The sequence below is a fragment of the Lissotriton helveticus genome, chromosome 12, assembly GCF_964261635.1.
Source record: "Lissotriton helveticus chromosome 12, aLisHel1.1, whole genome shotgun sequence".
Classification (NCBI taxonomy): domain Eukaryota; kingdom Metazoa; phylum Chordata; class Amphibia; order Caudata; family Salamandridae; genus Lissotriton; species Lissotriton helveticus.
In genome coordinates this window covers 676,614,236-676,632,963 of record NC_136073.1, presented here as the reverse complement: position 1 = coordinate 676,632,963, position 18,728 = coordinate 676,614,236, and the positions used below count along the sequence as shown (strand labels likewise).

The 18,728-nt window shown below is 45.5% G+C and overlaps 1 protein-coding gene across 1 annotated transcript in view; it reads right to left on the bottom strand.

The window, feature by feature from the left end:
• The window catches only part of RANBP10 (RAN binding protein 10), a 542,287-nt gene that overhangs the window by 284,348 nt on the left and 239,211 nt on the right, over positions 1-18,728 (bottom strand). The window contains exon 4 of the mRNA XM_078669990.1: positions 6,967-7,134. Coding sequence (XP_078526116.1) covers positions 6,967-7,134 — 168 coding nt within the window. The remainder of the gene's footprint in view (positions 1-6,966; positions 7,135-18,728) is intronic.

Genomic DNA, 18,728 nt, shown 5'->3' with positions numbered 1-18,728 from the left:
GACAAAAGTATGGCACACCTGAAGTCATCTTGATTGGAATAAAGTGGTAACACTTAATACATTTAATTTGAAAAGGAACAAAATGAGGGGTTTCATTTTGCCATAGAAATTATATTATATATGCTGGAGGGAGCGCAGCGGACGAGCGCAGCGGGCGCGACGTAGGCGCGCCGGAGTTGCGCTAGAGTCAAGCTCGTCTGCGCTCGTCCGCGAGCGTCCGGGACTAGGGGCTGGGGATTCCGCCTGCTCCTACATATACACATCCGCTGATTTACTAGCGCTACGTCCAACAACATCGATGTGTCCTCCCATTCCCCACAGCACGGCTAAACGAACTGCCAGTTTAGGCATTAGCAACTCTGTCACGTCGATAGCCGACTCTGTTCCTGAATACGCGATGCTCACTACCCCACCCAGCACTACTTGTACATTTAAGTGTAAATACTTAAATACTCGTTCCATGATCAAACATCAAACGGATATTTTCCTGTTATTAGCGGATTCACATCTTGACATGTTGCTATTATCCGAAACCTGGCTTACCCCGGACTCACTGCCGGACATCTTAGCAGCGTTACCAGCGGACTTTTACATTCTGTCTGCCATTCGTCCGGGAGGGAAAGCTGGGGGAGGAGTAGCTATCATTGTTAACAAAAAACACCAACTTAGACAACTGTCATCTCTGCCTCTGTCCAACACAGAAAACTTAGTTGCTAAATTGGATACCCCCAACGGAACACTCGTACTGGTGCTAATGTACCGTCCTCCGCAATATATGGCTACATTCCCTTCTACCTTAGCTGAGTCATTGGCTCCTTTGGTCACCAACCATTCCAAACTCCTTTTGGTTGGCGACTTAAACCTCTGGTTTGATAACACAGCGTCAGACCCACAAGCTGCTGAGACAAAGGAACTTCTTGACGATCTCAATTTGATACAATTTATCGATATTGAGACCCATCAGAAAGGTCATAGCCTCGACCAAATTTGGTCGTTGAATTTACCTATCTCTTCAATAGCTATAAAACCCTGCAGCTGGTCTGATCATCACTGCATAAGCTTTTCTTTCCAACTAGAAAAGAACACTCAATTTAAGTTACAAACCTGCAGGACCATTAGGAAATGGACTTCCATGGATATGCCCATGTTTTTAAATTTTCTAAATGCCTCTCTTCCCCTGGAGAGCACTAACGTGGAGGAGGCTGATTCTCGGCTTAAAGAATGGCTTTCCTCTGCGATTAATATTTATGCTCCACCTACTCGCCTTTGCAGTGCTAGGAGCAAGGATGCACATAAATGGTTCACTCCTCAGCTAAAAAAACTAAAACTGGAAGTGAGGCAACAGGAAAGGGCATGGCGCTCTCAGTACTGCCCCCTAGCCAGGGCTACTTATTGCCTAGCAAGAAAGGCTTACCAAAAAATACTACTAAATCAAAAAACTGCCTATTTTTCATCTAAAATTTTAAACTCTTCTAATAAGTCAAAGGAGATCTTCAGGATAGTGAACGACCTCTGTAATGATGAAAGAACCTCTCCTCCGGTTGTTCCTACACAAGCTTTATGCAATTCCCTGAATGATTTCTTTAATGATAAGATTTTACTGATCAAACAGCACATCTCCACTCTTCCAATGTGTGCCCCTGTGGATGACATTTTTTTAAATCCCCTAACTTTACACTCTTTTCCCCTTATGGACTTGAAAGTCTTTTCAGAGCTATTAGTTAGAGTCAAATCGGGCTCCCCTATGGACGTCTGTCCCCCTCTAATCATGAAGGAAATTGGTCGTGCCATTCCTAATAGTATGATGTCCCTGCTTAACAACTCGCTCATCTCAGGGACGGTTCCTAGCAGTTTTAAGCAGGCTTTATTGATACCCCTTACGAAGAAACCCGGAGTGGATCCATCGGACCTCACGAATTACCGGCCTATATCCCTGCTGCCCTTTTTGTCCAAAATGTTGGAGGCCCATGTTACCAACTGCCTCTCAAATTTTGTGGAAGAATCGGGCTATTTGCAACCCAACCAAGCAGGATTTCGGCCTGGCCATTCTACTGAGGCAGTCATATTGGCTGTCCAGAACATCTTGAGGTCCAATGCTGACAATAATCTTCACCAAGCCCTTGTGCTCCTCGACCTGTCTGCCGCATTCGACACGGTTGACTATTCCATTCTGGTCAACCGTGTCGAACAGGCAGGCCTTAGAGACTCTGCTTTGGCTTGGTTGAAATCGTTCTTATTTGAACGAACCCAGTCTGTCTGTCTAGGATCTTTTTCAGCTCCTAAACTTAATTCCTTCTGCGGGGTCCCTCAAGGCTCTTCCCTTTCCCCCTTATTATTTAATTTGTATATGCGGCCCCTTCTTTTTGCTCTGAGTAAACACAAAGTCACTGTATATAACTATGCAGACGATCTGCAGCTAGTTTTTACACTCAATTCCCCAAATGCTGTGGAGGATTTTCAATCAACCATGACTCTGATCCAGAACTGGATGTCTTTAAACCATCTAAAATTAAATCCGGGGAAAACCGAGCTGATTTTGCCCGGTAAGAGTGAAATTGGCTGGAGCCCCAATTTCTGGCCCACGGACATGGGCCTTCCCCCAAAGAAATCACAAACAGTAAAGAGCCTGGGGGTTACTCTTAGCGAGGATCTTTCTTTAAAATCTCAGATCGGTACGGTGGTGTCCTCTGGTTTTTTCCAATTGAGAAAAATCAGGAAAATTGCACACCTCCTCACCCACTCTGCCCTAATCCAGGTGGTCATGGCTCTAATCCTCTCCCATATTGATTTTTCCAACAGTCTCTATTTAGGCCTACCTATAGGCCAACTTAGAAGACTGCAGTATCTGCAGAACCAAGCCGCGAGACTGATTTGTAATGTTCCCAAATGGGTCTCGATCAAATCAGGCATGGAGACCTTGCATTGGCTTCCTGTGGCTCAAAGAGCTGAATTTAAAGCTGGCTGTATTATTTTAAGGCTTTGCAAGGGAAGGGCCCTTCCTTTATTAAACAGCTGATTGGCAGATACGTTCCTTCACGTAGCTTGAGGTCAGCCCACAAAGACCTACTCGAGGTACCTCGCTTTAAGAAGAAACGACAGGGAGGTAGCAGCTTTCATTTTTTAGCAGCAACCCTGTGGAATTCTTTGCCGCCAGCTCTCAGGCAGTGCAAGGAGTTTCTTGCCTTTAGAAAGGCATTTAAAACGCATCTATTCACACAGGCATATTTGAAATAGAGACTTTCGTTGTTTTATCCTTGTTATGTTTTTTATCTCTTTCCAGCGCCAAGAAGCCTTTGGGCGTATGCGCGCTTAATAAATTTTAATTAACATAACATAACATATATATATATATATATATATATATATATATATATATATATATATATTCACTGAAAAAACCATAGGTTTCGCACCAGTTATAGTTAGAAATTAGCATTTAAACAACCTATTAAATTCACTGAAAAAACCATAGGTTTCACACCAGTTATAGTTAGGTGGAAATTTTACTCGCATAAAACCATTGAAATTCCCACGTTATAGTTAGTTGGACTCACTATAACTTGCGCGTGCAATGCACTGCTGATGACGTCACATATTACATCCCTCATGACATGGTCAGTGACATCACTCATGACATCACTGATGACATCTCAAATGACATCACTGATGACATCATCCAGTGAATGTGTATCTTTCTGAAAAATAAATATTTTTTATATATGTATATCTAAAGGTTGATGGAAGAATAAATGGGTAAATAAATGTCTAAATGGATGTTTTTTTTGTGTAAAATTGATTGGTTAACTGACTTATTAAATGTATCTTAGTGAATACATATATTAGCGAGTAATGTTTAAATATTTAAATATCTGTATCTGTGTCTCACTTTGTGTATAAGTGGCTGCATGGGTTGGTGAGTAGCTACATGAGTCTGTATATGGGTTATTAGTTGTTTTTTTGAGTATCAGTATCAGTGTCTGTATGGTTCGGTGGGGGATATTACTTAGAGCACAGATGCATGAATGAGTGACTCACTATTTGTATGTATTTTGAAGACAGCATGTGTGCAAGACTGTATGGGTGGATGATTGTGTGTATGGGTGGGTTAGTGAGTATGTGTTTTTATTATTGATTGTTTAAGAGAGTAAATATGTTTCCGTTTCTGTAGAAGTATGTGTAGTGGTGTGTATATAGCAGTATAATCAAGTAAATGTTTTTTTGATAGTTTATTTGCATGTGTGAATTTGTGTGCGAGTAACTATATGGATGAGTATTAGTGTTTAACAGGATGTATAGGTGTATGAGTACATATGATGAGTAAGTACATGCATGAGTGACTATATAGAACTGTTGGTGAATGAGTGGATGTGTATGTAGATGTTGGAATTACCTAATAAGTTGTTGTAATTGGTATTGGTTTCTCCTTTTTTAAGAAAATGTTAGTTTCTATTTTTGAATGTGTGTGTCAAAGGTTATTTTATGCTGATAGGAGGTCTGCCACTTTGTCACAAGGATGTTGTCATGAGTGATGTCATTTGAGATGTCATCAGTGATGTCATGAGTGATGTCACTGACCATGTCATGAGTGATGTAATATGTGACGTCATCAGCAGTGCATTGCACGCGCAAGTTATAGTGAGTCCAACTAGAACGTGGGAATTTCAATGGTTTTATGCGAGTAAAATTTCCACCTAACTATAACTGGTGTGAAACCTATGGTTTTTTCAGTGAATATATATATATATAGATATATATATATATAGCATTGGGAATATTAATAGCAAAGGAGACAGAATAAAAGGATTTAAACAAAGTAAATGCTATTATTTTTTTAGCAATGTATACACGTATATTTCATGTTTAAACGCCGATTTACTATGTTATCAATTGCACAGATGCAACCCTGACAGGCAGGATACACATGCCCAGTATGAAGCAAAGGCAGCCAATGTTTTGCATTTGGTGGGATCATGACTTTTAATGTGTCCTTATTGGTGAGAAGTTGTCTTAACTGCTGGCAAACACGAGTGGGTCTACTGCAGGTCTATGTCCACTGTTGGCTCTCCTACACTACACTGTGGAAATTCACGAATCCCCCAGGATGATGCATGACCCAGATCTCCTGTGACAAAGAGAAGACTCGCCATGTTCTAGAAATGCTCTAAAATAAATTAAGATAAGGATTCAAGATATTGATATTTGTAATGGTTCGGAAAAGTCCCTAAGCACACCTTACAATTACAGACCTAGAAAGGTCCAGTCCAATTTTGAAAATAACTTACTGAATATAGTACTTTGGCACCTCTGCTCACATGGCACCATCTGTGATGCACCTAGGTCAATCATTATTAGTCTTAAATGAGTATTGAAGTAAAGATGTCTGCAGTATGTGGGATGTCTATTTGCCAAAAGAAATGGACAGTCCAAGAACAAGTACAAATGTAAATGAAAATGAAAATACATGGCAAGTACACCAATAGTTGAGTCAATTAAACCCTACTAATGCAAGGTTGCTATGTATTGATTACGTGTAATGTACCATCCATTATTAACTTTGTATTCATGTTAACCCCAATGTATGTTTTTAGAAACTGTTGATCTGTTTAGATATTCTTGATCAATTTACTTAAAGATTAAACAAAACGCTACACTACAGTTGGTATCCATTGATTTATACACGGTTAATTACATTCGGTTTCTTGTCCTGAGCAATGTACACTATTAGTTTGGATTTTCTGTTGAAAATTTGATACATGAAATACAAATATTGTATTTTTCCCATATTCTTCTTTAAACATAATCAAGAGTTTACATTTCAGTAGAGACTTAAAGGACCTATGCATTAAATTGTTTGAAAGGGACATTATGAGCTGATAAACATTGAAGGGGACGATTCATTACGTGACAGGGTGCAACTAAAAAGCACATCGCTTGTCCTACTCATTGCTTTATTATTGGAATGGGCTGTCTTTCAACCTATGCTGTTAGAAAAACAGATGATACCATATTAAGAATATGGAGCACAGGTAAAGTTTTATTTCGGCAGCATAGCACTTACATTCTGCTTGCGTTTGTTCAATTGCGAAGCCAGCAATTTTACATGCTACACTCAAAGTGGCTTCGACTTATAAACCCAAAACAATTTGGGATATGAAATCCACATATAACCTTTATAAAGCTATACATAAAACAAAATGTGGTGTCAACATACAAGTAAAATGGAGATGAAATAATGCAAAAGACTGTAAAATAATAAAATAAATGAATGCCCTTTTTATAGAAATTCTTCCAGGTTTTGTGTGTCAATGGTTGCCAAGGGCTTCCTCTTGCTTAGAATCCACTGATCTCTGGCTACGACTTTTTCCATCAGAAGAATCCACAATGTTGGTTAGGTGTGTTGGCACCCCTATGACCTTTCCAAACTAGTTGTCTGTTCAGTGAGAGAAGGGCTCCTTAGTCTATTGTGGATGCTCCAGGTAGATAGTCCTTATTGGGAGAGGTATATTCACATTGTCGGTCAGTGCCTCGAGGCATTTTGTGAGAGCTTCAACCTTCTCTAAAATGTCACAAAAAGGGTTACTATCTCTGACCTGCATTGCATTAATAGTCACTCTTTGGAAGACAATCGCTAAACAGGTAATTGTTTAAAGAAGAAATACAAAACACTTAGAACAAACTCGCTACAGTACTGCCTAGAACCCTTAGCATTTTAAGAGATTATAGAAAGTAGGAGAGATCTGGAGGTTGGTTTAAGAGCAGCAACATTTCAAAGGATTAGAAGAAATGAACAAGGATTGAAACAGAAAACAGTATGAGAAAATCAGGGGAAGGATTAGAGATAGGGCAGCTATTGGAATGTTAAACCAGAAGTTAAAGTACGAGAGGGAAAACACAGACACTTTCAGTAGATAGAGAGAAATAGTTTTACAGATTTCGTCTTAAAGCAAATTAAAAATGTTTACATACCTAAGCTATGGCCATTCTTCGTATAAAAGCAGGTGTTGTTGATAAGGTTCACGCAACAGCCAATCACATCGCCGGTGGTGAAAGTGGGGCCATAAGGCTGACCAGTTCCAGAGGAACAGAAGGAGTGCCCGTCATCACCATGGTAACCATATGAATGTTTATCCCAACCTGGAAAGAAAAGAGATTACCATATATAAAAATCCACGGAGGATGGTCAGGATAGGAAGCGATTGAGGGGCGGGGGGGGGGGAAATGAACTAAGGCTATTAATCGTGCTTATGAATCGCCAAAGGTATTGGGGGGGGCTAATATTGTGCCACAGATCCATGAGGGGTTCCTTAAAAACACCTGCTGAAAATATGTAACCATCGAAGGAGCAACACAGAGGTAATTGAGGGGTGAGGAACTACCGACAAAGATTGACCAGTATCAAAGTAGTCCTTACCCACTACTCCTAACACTGAACTGGATGACTGAGATGCCGTGGATCCCGACGTGGCGGCTGCGGCCGGACACGCTGGATGACCCGCCATTCCGTGGTGAGCTGGGAGAGAGGATTTCCCAATATTTTATAGAGAATGAGGGTTCCGCTTCCACCAGAGCAGTGGAGTGGGACGCCTTCAAAACTGTAGTGAGAGGACACTGCATAGGGAAATATGCGGGGGTGCGCAGGACCCTGCTGGACGACCTAGAGAAGGCTGAGCATAAACTGAGGGAGGCTGAGCGAAGGTGCCCCAACCGGCCCGAGCTTCAGGGGAAGGTTAGCGACGCGAGGGAAGCGGTGGCAGTGGAGGTAGAGCGCCTTCGCAGTTTTGATTATAGAACATATTTGACAAAATCGCACGCGGAGGGAGGTAAAACTGGCACACTCCTAGCCTTGCTGGCGAACCCCACTAGGAGCAGTCACCCGATCCTGGCTTTGAAGGGAGGAGGCGGCTGCGTCGGTAACACGCAATCTGAAATATTAGATGGCTTTCGGGCGTATTACGAGGACTTATATAAGAGTGCACTAGGAGACCAGGGAGAGGCGATAGACGCTTTTCTAAGTGACCTACAGTTGCCGCAGCTCGAACGGGAACAAGCAGACGCCCTAGGGGGCCAAATAGAGCTGGCAGAAATAAAGGGAGCGGTGAAGCGGATGGCATGTAACAAAACTCCGGGTATAGACGGATTGCCCGTGGAATTCTACGGACGATATCTGGACCAATTGGCCCCAAAGCTCCAAATAATATACAATGAAGCCAAAGATAAAGGCCAACTCCCCCAATCCATGCGTGAAGCCATAATGATTCCTCTGCTGAAGCCGCGCAGGGAGCGCATGGACCCGGCCTCCTATAGACCACTGTCCATGCTAACGACAGACTATAAGATCCTGAGTACTGTGCTGGACTCCAGATTGCTAACCCACATGCAAGACCTAGTCCATAAAGACCAGTCCGGATTTATACCCACCCGTAACACAACACACAACATCCGGAGGCTGCTCAGATTGATAGACGACCCGCCCCCAGGAGCAGAGACTCCCCTCGTATTAGCTGTTGACATAGAGAAGGCCTTTGACAGCCTAGAATGGGAGTATCTGTATAGAGTAATGCGGAGATTCGGCCTAGGGGAGGGATACATCACTTGGACAAAAGTACTATACGCGGCGGCGAGGGCAAGAGTGAGGATTGGCACCCTGGTCTCACACCAGTACGAGGTGCATCGAGGTACCAGACAGGGATGTGCACTTTCTCCCCTACTATTTGCACTAGCGGTGGAACCTCTGGCAGCGCTGGCTAGGTGGGGTATTTATTATAAAGGGTTGGAGTTCAGAGGTGCACAACACTTTATCTCATTGTATGCAGATGACATTCTCCTTTATTTGGAGGATGCCAAGGGGGCTGTGGAGGGCGCAGAGAGACTGCTGGCGCGCTTCGGCGCCTTATCAGGCCTGAAAGTGAACTGGGCTAAGACCTGTCTCTTCCCCCTACGGAAGGAGGGGGACCAACACCCAGCCCGCCCACTGCTTAGATGGGAACCTGACTGCCTGACCTACCTAGGAGTACACGTATACCACGAACCGGCGGACATGCTGGACGGCAATGTGGGCCGCTGTGTCCATGCTCTGCGGAACAGCATGTCCTTTTGGGCCACCCTGCCTCTGTCGGTAGCCGGACGGGTATCTCTTTTGAAAATGGTAGCCTTGCCGCGCCTGCTGTACTACTTCAGGACTCTCCCCATTTGGGTGCCTGGAGCGGTTTTTCAGCAGCTAAGATCGGCGATTATATCGTTCTTATGGGGTAAGGGCAGACGCAGGATTGCGTTAACAACACTGACCCGCCCCAAAGACAAAGGAGGCCTAGCGGTCCCGGACTTCGAACTCTACTACCTGGCAGCCCAACTGCAAACACTCACGCAAGAAATTGCAAGAGCTTACCGCGGGCCGGAACGGGAAAGGGACGATGGCACCCCCCCGTCACGTGTTGGCTTATATTGCCCTGCAGCAAAAGCTAGTGCTCAGTGACCTATCCCAAGAGGAACGGACGTTCCGATTATGCTGGAACCGCTCGCAGAAACGGGCGGGCGGGAATCAAACACCCTTATGCGCCCGAAATTCCACTGGGCATGGTGACAGCACTCCCACACGGTGGAGACTGGTCGAGGCTCCAGCTGTGGGAGGAAGCGGGATTGCAGATGGTGGGGGATCTCTACGATGATGGCGTGCTAACCCCATACCAGACATTGCAGGAGCGCTACGGTCTTCCGAGGGGGGACTACCTACTACACGCGGCTGTGGTGAGGGCTGTTCAGGCACACTGGGGGAAGGACTGCTCGAACCGCCGACGACATTGGCTTGCCAGTACACAATGATGGCGGAGGGCACCTTCAAAGCGGTGACGTGCCTCTACTCGAGAATGCTGGGCGAGTCCTTGCAGCCGCTTGCAGCGCTGAAGGTCAAATGGGAGGCGGACCTGCAGAGGGAAATCCCGGACACCGCGTGGTCCCAGCTAGTACGGAGGGCTAGAAAGAGCACTAGAAATGCATGCTTCCAGCTAATACACCTTTATATTATTCATAGGGCCTACCTCACCCCGGGCAAAATTGCACAGTACTTCGGGGCAGTGGACGCGGCGTGCCCCAGATGCAATAAGATAGGAGCGGACTTGGTACATATGCTGAGGGACTGCCCTCACCTGCAGGAATATTGGAAGGACTTAGGCACCACGTTGACTGAGGTGACGGACAGGGACCTGCAGTTCGACGGAGCGGTCAGCATACTACATTGGTTCCCACACACGCCCAAAAACAAAATGTAGAGTAAATTCATTGACATGGGCCTAATCTTAGCGAAGAGGGAACTGACCAAGGGGTGGAAATCAAGAACGGGGCCGACGCACCGGAGATGGTTAAACGAATTTCTAAAATGGGCGGCAGCCGAGAGCACGATCAGGTACCAACTGGCCCGCCGTAGCTCAGACGAGCGTGCCCAGGAGGCGGCATTGGCATGGGAAGTGTTGGTGCAGGCACTCCGAGATAGTTCGGTGGAGGAGGAGTGGGGGGTGGACCCTGAGGACCCTGAAGACCCAACTGAGAGTGTCGCGGTGCCGGCCCCCTCACCGGACACACACACACACACAGTAAACACCGAAATGCTTCTGCCCATCACCACGGGTTCGCGCTACTCAGAGCTAGGCGAAGGCGGGGACACTGAGGGGGGGAGGGGAGTTCAGGGATACAAAATTGAAGAAACTGGAGGAATATTGCCTGACGATACTGGGGGATGGGGAGAACAAGTTGAAAAGCAGACAGCAGATTGCCTCATACAAAGACTATGTGTGGTAGAAATTGTAACATGCACCAAGAATGCAAAAGGCGCCGCCCGGCCTTCGGGATGTGGGCTAAATTGCTGTGTGTACTAATCAGGTGCGGGGATGAGTGGATGTTGAATCTGTACTGAAAAGATTCCGTAATGATAAATATACTGTGCATTTTGTTCTGCAATAAAAACCGTTTACACAAAAAAAAAAATCAAAGGAGTCCTTCCCGCTGTTGTTAAATCATGAAGCTTGATCGTCAAGCATAAAATATACCGATTTGGTTATTTTTCTATTGAGGGGTCACTGAACCCTAACTTAAGACTTGCCAATTTTTGCACGCTGTACTGAGAAGAATAGGCACATCACATTTATATAAAAAGAATTGATTTGAGTGTAGTAGGGATCATATTAGGAACTGATGAGTTAAGCAGCGGGGACTGCTAACGAAACAAGTCGACCAAGTAGGGTGGAATTTCTAACTCCCTACACATACTTCCCCATTTTAACTTTTCCAGCTAGAGAAGCGAATAAAATGTATTTTTTCTACTAGCCAGGAAATTTTTTAATAACCCACACTTTTATTTATTTTGTTTCACACACTCCCTACCACTCCCACCACCCACACCACACATAGCCTATTCACACAAAACTAAGTTCTACCGCGTATTCGTTGGTCTAGCCACGCCCCGCCCCATAGAGGGACGGGAAGACCCCTATGATGAAGCATGACACTATGGGATTCGTAGTGTGTGAGGGGTATTTTAAAAACACTTCGTGCTTCTCCCTGACATTTCAAGGGACTAGCATTACGCACTCACTTATGCATTACAAATAAACATTTAAAAAAAACTTACAAACAAGATAGAATCCTTTTCATTATACATAATAGCAAAGTGCTACAACGACAAACTACCAAAAGCCGTACATTTAAAAATGATAACTCTGCTAAACTGTGCCAGGTCCCAGAGGGAAAAGCATTGGCAAAGCCAATCGATTGGGCTCTAAAGGGGTAAAGCATGCAAATAAGCATGCACAGATGGTTTGTATGTATTACGACATTAAACCCAGAGATAAAGGATGTGCATTAACAGCCTCAAGACTCATTAAGATGCAGACAAGACTAGCATTGGTGGAAGATTAGCTGACTTGAGCCTACTCCAAAAAGTGTGCTCAAAGCCTTGTGAGACTGTAGGTTTTGTTGTTAATCTTTTGGATCACGGTGTCCCAGTGTGCATAGGGTCAACCCAATATGGCATCCACCTTATGGTCAAACCTGCACTGAAAGCATTAAAAAGGACTTGTGCAAAAAAGCATCACTTTCTGTATAATCATGTTTGAGATACAGAACTGAACATTACAAAATGTGATGAGTGAGTGCTCTTTCCAATTGTAAAATAATCCCTCATGTACAAGAATGGACGAATTTCCTAGAAGGTAAAATAAGACACCAAACAGCATGCCTGTGAAACCAATAATCCCCTCTGGGCTTATCCAAGATGTTAACATACAGCGCCATAATTGGTTAAAGGAAACTATGCAATTCAATTCCATTTTGATCATTGGTGATAATAACTTTTCACATCCTGCTATATATTATATTAAAGGAAGATGTTGCTCCTAAAGTACACTCAAATCTCACTTGCTTTTATTTGGTATGCTTAATCATTGAGGCAGCTCGCAGCCTGGGACTGGGGTCCATGGTTAGCTTCACAAATGTACTGAAGCAATGTTGTGTAGACCCCACTCAACCATACTTAATGGGGTTGAAAGAACAAAATGTGTACTGGGTGCTGAAAAACAGACCTATCAGAAAATACCCATTTCACAGTGAAAAGCTATATCTCGATCTAAGGTGTGTTTGACCCTATCTTACCCAATCCTCCCCTTAACTTCTTGTAATCATTTCCTCCTGAGACATAAAACGCACATAAAAGGGTGGGCACCAGCAACTGGGAGGGATAATACTAGCCTCTGGGTCTTTAAAAAAATCATGATTTTCTCAAACCACTGCTGTGGAAAATCTGAATTTTATGGCACTGAGGCCAACATTATGCATGCTTAAAGTCTTGCCATAATATTCCTCACAGCACACTCTATTGGCTTAAAAGAGAATCTCTTAAACACTGTGTCTGTTGACCAATCTGCTGCAGCTCAAATACTTCTTAAACTACCTCCTGACAGCAGAACTTTCGATGCCATAGTCCTCCTTGCTGAATATGCTCCAAACTTGGTAATTTCAATTAATTCCTTCCTCGTGGCCTTACCCCATCTAGCTAATGTAGGACTAGAAAAAGGTTAATGAGGATACCTGAACGAATTCAGCAAATATGAAAATAAGGACCTCCTTGACCCCTGAAAATGACTGTCGTCCTCTTGCGAACACCTAATTACACTCAGTTTTCTTCCATGTTTGGTTAAAAATTGTCCTGGACATAGTCATTATTCTTCTTCTAACATTAAAACACACCCCTTCTGGCAAATCATTTTTTGTTGATATTTTCAGTGCTCTGACATCAGACACCCTTCTAAAAGATGGTAAACATAGAAGCATGGTGAAATTAAACATTACATTTTTCAAATCCAAAAACTCATTCTCACTCTAATCAGCCAACTTCCTTAATAGCAAATTAACATCCCAAATGGAAAAATACTTAGGTCCTGGAGGCATCTTTAACACCTTGGGTGCTTGAGAAGATGCTGTGCTGTGCTGGGCCATAATGAAAATGGGTGTGGTCATGACGAGCTCAGCTCGTCATGAGCACACGAGAGGTATACCTCATGACGAGCTGAGCTCGTCATGAGCATCGAAGGGGTAAAGCGAACATTTCGTATTAGTCTCTTAACCACAGCCTATTCCCCCCACCGGCAAGCCATCCACCAATTCATGGACTGCTGATATTGCTGATCTACTCAGATTCACTGAACTATAGAAACTTCCTCCTAAGAAAACCTCGGTCTAAACATTAATCACATTTACCACAGGTGCTGAAATGGGATCAAATTCTAATGATGAACATCAACATACCATTCTCTTCCGTGCCAACATGAATGCCTTTGTGGTTCCTGGAGCCCAGGAGTACTTTATAAGCTCCGTAGCCTTTGACCATGGGCCCGACACCTGCAAAACGCTCCTGAAATCAACCATACCATCACCTGCTTTCAACCATGCAGCACTAGCTCATGTGACTCTCCCAGAGGATTCATCAACAAATACGTAAATACAGGAAGAAGCAGTGGATCACCTACTAACAGTTCCATGACATCCGGAAACCACACTTGGGATGTCCAAAAAGGAGCCACTAACAACTCTGCCTGACCTCTCCTTACTTTCAATACCAACCTCTGAATTTAGTCAGAGAGAAAGCAGAAATTACCTGTTTACCACAAACCCCAAATCTTCCAATATTCCAACAGCTAGATCAGTCTGATCCTGAGCTAATTCCCTGCTCCCTGCCATAATCAGAATATTGTGTAGACTATCAAATGCACCCCCTGGACCTTGACCAAGCCATAATTGGTCTCATCATCTTTGTGAAGCACCATGGAGCTGATACAAGACCAAACAGAAGACTCTTGAACAACCACATTGTTCCTTCCCATAAAAACGTAAGATAATACCTCTGCTCCTGACAAAACTGGGACTGTCAAATAAGCCTTTCAAATCCAGATGCATCAGCTACAGCCAATCTCCTTTCCTCAACTGGTCCCTCTACAAATGAATCCCTTCCATCTTGAAGTGATTGTACTGTACCCAGTCGTTCAACTCCTTAAATTGCTCACAATACCAGCTAAGTCGCTGCGCGCTTCCTCTACTGTGCCGTTCCTCAATAGTTTCTCCACTTCCATAAGCACCAACTTTGTTTGCTAATTTGTAAACATTAACGCCCTTGGCCACATTACTTGCATCGGTACCCACGTAAAATCTACACGGTATCCCTGTACGGTCTTGAAAACCCAAAGACCCACAGTTATCTCTTTCCATGTTTCCAAATAGTGGATGAGTCTGCCGTCCAACCTTATTGGGGTACACAAAGGGTCTTTTACCGAACATGCCTTGTTGTCCTCTTCCCCTTCTTTCTCCCCTAGATCTTCCTCTTCCCCTCTGTCTCTAAGGGAAGATTGATCCCGCATTCTCCTGGCCCCACCAAAATCCTTCCTCATATCCTTATGAATCTTTTGAATGGAATTGAAAGCTCCATCACACATAGCCATTTCTTTGACAAACTCCTTCTCAAGGAGTAAACCATTGGCTTTTTGCCTCGAGTCTTTAGTTGCAAGCTCTGATAACCTGAGGTCTATCTTCAGTAAGATACTTTTTCTTCGCTCTGCACACAAGGCTGCTTTTGAATTTCCCAACAAACACAGCCCGTTGCACCCACTGGTCCAGTTCCTGTACATCCACAGATGTTTCCTCCAACTAGTTTCCTCACACATGCCAAAGATTTTGGTTAAGGGCCCAAAAACATTCAGTAATCGGTGTTAACAGGCCTTCAACCCTTTACCCAGACCCCTTCTACGATCAAGTCCTCACTTGTACAGGAAGGCCAAACTTTTTAGGTCCAACCCTGGAGTATATGCCATGTTCTTGGATAATGAGAGGCCAGGACACTCCGACCGTCATCTGTTCCTCACCTCTTTAGGCATCTCAAACCTAATCCAAAAAGCTACATACTCTGCCATGTGATCTGCAGGAAGCCATTGCAGGGACAAAGGATCCTGAATTGTGAGAGTCAAATATATATTCCCCAAAGCAGGTCTTTCACATTTTAACCCTGTTTATTTTCCACATCTTTCTTATACCTCTTCCTATCCATTCATCATCTGTATCATCCATATCTGATGAACCAGAAATCACTACGTCACCGTTTCCCGATGACTTGTCACATGCAACTGCCCTGTGACTCTCGTTTACGGCCTTTATAGTCCTCCCTGCTGTCACTTCTTTTTATCCTGTGGACCATAATGTCCTTCCCAAGTAGTGTCCCTTTCCCTTTGTTCCCTTACATTTTTCCTCTTTGGAAACACCATGCTACCTTCCTTTCAGTCACCTGCCTTACAAGCAACTTCTTCTGCAGACCAAAACTGTTCATCCTCATTTGTATTCATTTTCCTTCCCAATTATTCCATACAGTCATTCCATTTTTTACCCAACTGACTGGCCAAACATGAAAAAGCCTTATTCACACATTCCTGTAACCCTATCCTCTAAATTACTCTCCACAGGTAAATCTACTTCCATTATGATCCAAACCTGCATTACTATTAGAATACTCCCTCAAGAAATCCTCCTCAAAATGCAGCTCAAATTCCTCCAAAAACCAACAAAATACTCAATCTGTTCTGAATAAACCTCAAATACCAGCATACGTTGCCTCTCACTCACTCTGTAATGCGATGCAGTTGACAGGAAAAATTGCATAATTGTATTCCCAAAATATGGCGACTTTGTTGTTTATGCTGAACTGCAACCTTTTCCCAAATCAACATGGCCACAGACGTTAGGAAACGCCTAAGGCACCTGTAAGAGTCAAATACTCAGCCGGAGACCAGAGGACTCTGATCTCCGCCTCCCCCACGTGGCCGCCCCATCCCAGAAGTGATGCATTGGTCACCACTGTGAACTCTGGTTGGGGAAGGAAGAGGGATCTGCCGTCGACCCAATCCTGGTTCGTTAGCCACCACTGCAATTGGTGTGCAGTGCCCTCCGAGATCTTGACACAATCGGACAGGTTCCCCTGATGTTGTGCCCACTGGAACTTCAGGTTCTACTGTAGAGCCCGCATATGCCATTGTATTGTATTGTGTTCTTGTATAGCGCTGCTATCACCCTACGGGTATCTTGGCGCTCATCTGGCATGGTCCACCATCAGGATGCAGGAGGCCTTCAGGCGCAGTAGCCGGAGGGTCATCCTGACAAAGACCCGGGATAGAGGCTGAAAGATCGGAATCATAGCCCGATTATCCCGGACTCGCTGTTTGGGAAGATAGACCAGAAACTGTGTTGTGTCCAGAACCGCTCCGATGAAGAGGAGCTTCTGAGAGGGAGTCAGGTGTGGCTTCGGCACGTTGATGGAGAATCCCAGCGAATGCAGGAGGTCAGCCGTAGTCTGGAAGTGGGAGACAATAGCCTGGGGCAAGCCCGCCTTCAACAGCCAGTCGTTGAGATAGGGGAAGACTGAAACCCCTGATCTGCTCAGATGTGCTGCGACCACCGCCATCACTTTTGTAGACACCCGAGGGGCGCTGGTAAGGGCAAAGGGGAGCACAGCAAACTGAAAATGTTTGTGGCCTACTGTGAACCGCAGGTAACGCCGGTGGGCTGGCAGGACGGGGATGTGAAAATAAGCAGTCCTTCAAGTCCAACGCTACCATCCAGTCTCCAGGGTCGAGGACAGACAGGACCTGAGCGAGCGTCAACATCTTCAACTTCTCCTTCTGGAGGAAGTGGTTGACGTTCCTGAGATCCAAGATAGGACACAGGCCTTTGTCCTTCTTGGGCACCAGAAAGAAGTGGGAATAGCAAACACGACCTACTTCTGGGACAGGAATGCGCTTGATGGCTCCCTTGGCCAAGAGTACCGAAACTTCCTGTTGGAGAAGGGCCAGATGGTTCTCCGACATGCGATGGTACTGGCGTTTGGTGGTCCTGAAAGGTCGGACTAGGAGGGTTTGGAGGCTGTTGCAGAGGGGGCTGTGATGGAATGGCCTGCCCACGGGCCCCCAGATCCACGGCGGTGGTTCCCACATCCCTGGCCGCGCAGGGGCTGAACAGCTTGTGCTAGCCTGTGGCTCTGGGCGGGACGCAGAGGGGCAAACCTTCTATAGCCATGAAAGGGGAGAAAGGCAGACTGCGCAGCGGGGGTGGTGGAGAAGCCTACGGACCTGGCCGTGGCCCGAGAGTCCTTTAAGCACTCTAGCGCATTGTCTGCCTTGTCACCAAATAGGCGACGGCCATCAAAGGGCATGTCCATAAGAGTAGATTGGACAACCCCTGAAAAACCAGTCGACCTCAACCAGGTGTAGCGTCGAAGGGCTACCGACGTGGAAACCATCCTGCCTAGTGAATCGGCAGTATACAGCCACAGCCGATAGTAAACTTTGCTGCATCTCTCTCTTCTGCAACTGAATCGGAGTACAGCCCGGGGCTCCTCCGGGCACTGAGGCAGCACATGCGCAACCGTATCCCACACGGAGTGGGTGTAAAGGCCCAACAGGCATGCAGTGTCTACCGACCGCAGTCCCAAGCTGGAGGAACAAAACATCTTCCCAAGATGGACCAGCTTTTTGGATTTCCTATCAGGTGGTGCGGTAGGGAATGCGCCCATGAGGGTGGAGGCTTGGACCGCCAAGCACTCAGGGGTGGGGTGTTGGGAGAGGAAAGATGGGTCGCCCGGAGCTGGGCGGAGGTGTCGGGCAATCATCCTATCCACAGGAGCCCCTGTGCCTGGCCTGGACCAGGTGCCCAAAAGGTCAGAGAGGGCTTCATTAAATGTAAGCAGGGGCTCTGAAGAGTTCGCTGCCGGTTGAAGCACCTCTGTCAGGAGGTTAGTCCTGACTGCCACCGTAGATATCTTGAGGTGAAGAGCCTCAGCCGCACTACGCAACACCACGGCGTAAGACGCTCCCTCCTCAGTAGCCACGGTAGGAGGAGACAACATGTCAAGGTCTGGTGAGGTATCCAGACCACTGGCTTCTCCAAGTTCCTCTCGCCAGTCCGGTTCATAGCCTAACTGGTCTGTTAGAGGGTCTCCAGACCCCTCCCAGTCCTCCTCACCCTCTTCTGGCTGACAATCTGGCCTAAAAGAGCCAGGGTAGAACAAGGGCACTAAAGTACCTGTCGGCGCCGCTCCGGCTCCGCGTCTACATCTTGGTGGAGGCCGGGGTCGACGTCGGCTCGGTACACAGCTGACACCGGTGGCGGACGTGGTGCCGGTGGAGGTGTCACAAGGGCGACAGGTGCTG